This window comes from Aplysia californica, unplaced genomic scaffold (assembly GCF_000002075.1).
Source record: "Aplysia californica isolate F4 #8 unplaced genomic scaffold, AplCal3.0 scaffold00372, whole genome shotgun sequence".
NCBI classification, from domain to species: domain Eukaryota; kingdom Metazoa; phylum Mollusca; class Gastropoda; order Aplysiida; family Aplysiidae; genus Aplysia; species Aplysia californica.
In genome coordinates, this window is record NW_004797642.1 from 289,022 (window position 1) to 293,146 (window position 4,125).

At 40.7% G+C, this 4,125-nt stretch overlaps 1 protein-coding gene across 1 annotated transcript in view; it reads right to left on the reverse strand.

The window, feature by feature from the left end:
* The window catches only part of LOC101847055 (SCO-spondin), a gene marked incomplete in the record, with an annotated part of 51,932 nt that overhangs the window by 36,188 nt on the left and 11,619 nt on the right, over positions 1-4,125 (reverse strand). Inside the window, 1 exon segment of the mRNA XM_013085417.2 lies at positions 3,212-3,766. Coding sequence (XP_012940871.1) covers positions 3,212-3,766 — 555 coding nt within the window.

The window sequence follows — 4,125 nt, forward strand, 5'->3', positions numbered from 1 at the left end:
AACAACAACAACAACAACAACAAAAACAACAACAACAATAACAACAACAACAACAACAACAAAAAGAACAAGAACAAGAAGAAGTAGAACAAGAAGAAGAAGAAGAAGAAATTGCATTGACATGGCTCTCTATCCCATAAAAGTATAAGTCTTGAGTACTGTACACCCTGATGGCCATTGTTTAATTAAATAGGTTGATGTTTTTATAACCCCATTGACATAATAATAATACAGACTATTTAGAAGACGGGCTTCGTTTTTCGTTTTAGTAATAGTTTTACGGCACTTGCAACACAGTTAGTCGATATATGTGCGAAGATTAGACGTGTTACAAGAAAGTAACAGGCTTACCAAAGGAGGAGGAGAGATAAGGACGATACGCATTTAATAGAACAGAAGAAGTAAACCAGACCAAAGCACCCGCCAACCATCCACTGAAGGCGAATTTCGACCATGCCTGGTAGGGTCAAATTGAGCGAAAAGGGACTCAAAGTCATAGCAAGAAATACCAAGATACGTTAAAACTGTCTAAAACGGCCATTCATTGTTGGGGAGAAAAGTGGCCGTGCCAGACAGGTGACCATCTACCACGTTGTCTTTATAATTTAAGAAATATGGCCCGACGCGATCGAATCAGGCGCTCGTCAATTTTTGGGCATGCTCAGTAATTTGGAGCAATTGAAAACTTGTTGATTTGTCTATCTTTCGAAGAAAAATACAATACTCATTTAGCTGAATAGAAGTCTAGATATTCGGGATACAAAGAGGCGGGAGTAGCCTGAATTCAGGGGTAAAAATAAGGATCAAATGACGGCTAAATTTTAATGACTTTGAAATTTGAGTGTTTTTCGAAATTGCATTTACATTGTTGTGCCTTTGATTACCGTTCTTCAGTAAAATCCACACAGAATGTGTTTTTAATGGACATAAATCGTGTCGAGCCAAGAAAAGAAAAATCGGAAAAAAGCAATTGCCTCAACGACGGACAAAATGCCAGTTTCTCTTATTTCATTCTTTTGAAGAGAGCCTGATTTCACCAAGATGCCTCGCAAATACGTAAGGGAGGGAATAGAAAGTGGCCTTTCGTACAGGAAGTTATCATATAGAGTAGCCGTTAGAGCAGGTTTGATAACAATTCTACCCACACGAGGGAAGCTTTTCCTACTACGGGGTGCCCATTGGTGATGGGATCGGGTCGGGCCGGGACGGGACAGGGCGATCACCCCACTCGTCGCCTGAAAACGAACGAGTGTTACTTTTTCGAGGCGACGAGTCGGGGGCTATCGGCTTGTGTCACTATAGCCGCTTTGTTCCCTCAATCTGGCTAGCAAACCGCCCCGACCCGACCCGATCACTCAATGGGCACCCCGTATAATGTGCGCGGACCCTCACGCAAACAATGTGGTGTATGTTAATTTCTAGTCATTCTTTTCATGGAGGCAATATTCAAAAGTATGAATGAGAATACCAGGATTATAAGATCACCATACTACACAAAAACTCTAGCTGTATTCACAGTTTGTGTAGGCAAAATTCAAAGTATGAATGTCTATATACGAGGATTATAAGATCACCATACATAAATATTCACATACACAGTGACCGATGCGGACAAACTCATTTCCCCACGTTTTCAGAATTAGTTTCATTCCAACACTTAAACCACTTGAACTGTTACATAATATAAAGTCCCTTGCTGATAGCGGAGTTAAACCCATTCAGTTACTTTACTACAATTACAATAAAGTTCTTGACAGTGTGTCGGCACGTTAAAAATGACCTTATAAAGTGCCATATCTGAAACATATGTGTCATGAATCAGGCGCTCGTCAATTTTCGGACAAATTAAGTTATTGGTATAGTTTAAAAATCCTGTTCATTTTTCCTTACCTTGATGAAAAAAACCCCCATCTATCTAAAATAGAAGTCGAAATATGGGCCATTGAATTAGGTGGGGGTCGACAAGTGGCAAAGGTAAATTTAGAGAGAAAATTTTGTGACCTCAAAAGCTGGAGTGGTCTTGGAAACTGCACATTTATACTTGTTTGTGCCTTTGATCAACATTTTTCAGTAATCTTCACTCAGAAATGCCTTTTGAACGAACGTAAAAGGTGTTTAGCACAGAAAAGAAAAGAAAAACATCTTGTAAAAGATGTGACACATATTATATCGGTCATCCTGGTTCATCATTAAATTCTTTGCTTGAATGTGGATGCTCTAAAAAGATAGAAATTAATAAATAAAAATTTAAATTAAAATAAATACCATCCCGCTCTTTCCACCTCATCCATCTGTCCAGGTTTTAAAGTAAACTGTTTGGCGCTCACATGACCTTCTGCAGCTGCGAGCCCCGTAAAACCTCTACTAAACTAAACTAAAAGTAAATTACTTTGCTTCACCCCTGTCCCATGGACCTCCCATTTGTCCTGTGAGGGTAAGATGCTCAAGGTATTTACGCCTGTTCAAGTATTCCAAAAACCTGCAGTTGAACAATTTAACAACAGAACTCGACTAAGACCATTTTCGAACTTTGGCCAAATTTAGTACCATTGTTCCTAGGAATGTGTGTCACATTCCTGAGTCAGCTACTTTTGTTTGAAGAAACACAATATTAACCATCTTTAATTCACCTGTGTAAGTGATTTTTTTTTCTTTAAGGACAAACTACGCGGTCGACCTTTCTTTACCAAGCACGCCACACCCTTAGCATACCAATCAGGTTTTTTCCTCGATCACGTGACTTCGCTGGTTGTTGATCACAGTTTATCTGCCGTTATTTCTGTTCTAAATTATTGCAAGTCAGTCAGTCATGCCTCAATGTTTTTTTTTTATAATTTAAAGCCTATTATTATTATTGTACATACTGCATTTTGGTATAAAGCAGAATAAACATTAAAAAGCTGGTAATCAGACCAACATACAGACTGTGATGTATTTTACTTGCACACAGTTCTACAAAGTCACTCGAACTGTTGGTTAACGGCAATTTTATGAGTACTTGTTTCATTAATCACTTTTACAAAGCGTTTTGCAATGTAATGTATTATACTATAGTATGTTACTTGTATTTCCCCCACAGACCCCCTCAGCATTCTGAAACAATCTCAAAATCCCGGGAAGCATACAATGCAAGCTGCCATTAAAAGTCACTAAACACATACTTGCAAACGCTGATCGAGTGTCATAATTAACAAATCATTGTTCAACTTACCGAAACAATCTGGACAGTTCTGCATGAAGACCTCCAGAGGTCCCACATCAAAATACTTGTTAGTGTTACCCATATCTGGAACAACACGGTTCGAAGGGTCCGGCCATATATTCGGTTGTCGGTTATTCGGTACGGGCTGGTTGACGCGACCGGTTCTCGGGTCCGTCTGCGACCAAGGCTCGTTTCTGTGAGGATTGTTGTTGATATTGTTGTTGTTCGTGTTAGCATTTACAGCTCTCGGGTCGACTGCAGTCCAAGGGCTGCGGTTCGCTGCTCGGGGATCATTTCCAGGCCACGGTTGCTCTTTCCTCCAGGGATTTTTAGGATCGCCGTTAATGTCCGGCCAGAAGTTATCCGGATCTTTCGGGTCCTGGCCTTGAACACCGCTCAACGGATCGGATTCGTCGACCACGAGTTTTCCGTTCTCATCGACCCACAGTTTGGGCATGTCGGCTTGCAAATTGGTTCCATTCAATCCGGGTAGGGTTGCGTTCTTGGCCAGAATCGGTTTCACGTCGCTCGTGGCTGCCTTCTTTCCCTTCCTCTTCCTCTCGCCTGAAAGCAGAAAGACGAGTACTTCTCTTATACAGATTTGTGTGTTAGCAGACAGACAGACAGACAGACAGACATACAGACAGACAGACAGACAGACAGACAGACAGACAGACAGACAGACAGACAGACAGGCAGACTGCATTTTGGCATAAAGCAGAATTTGCATTAAGAAACTGCTAATCAGATTTACATACAGACTGTGATGCATTTTGCTGGCTGATGTACCCAGTTCTACAAAGTCACTCTTATACAGAGTTGTGTGGTAGCAGACAGACGAATATCATCAGTCTTATACTGAGTCTCATGAAAACAGACAGAAGTACGCATAGAGTCTCGTAAAAGCTGAATGTGTATATATA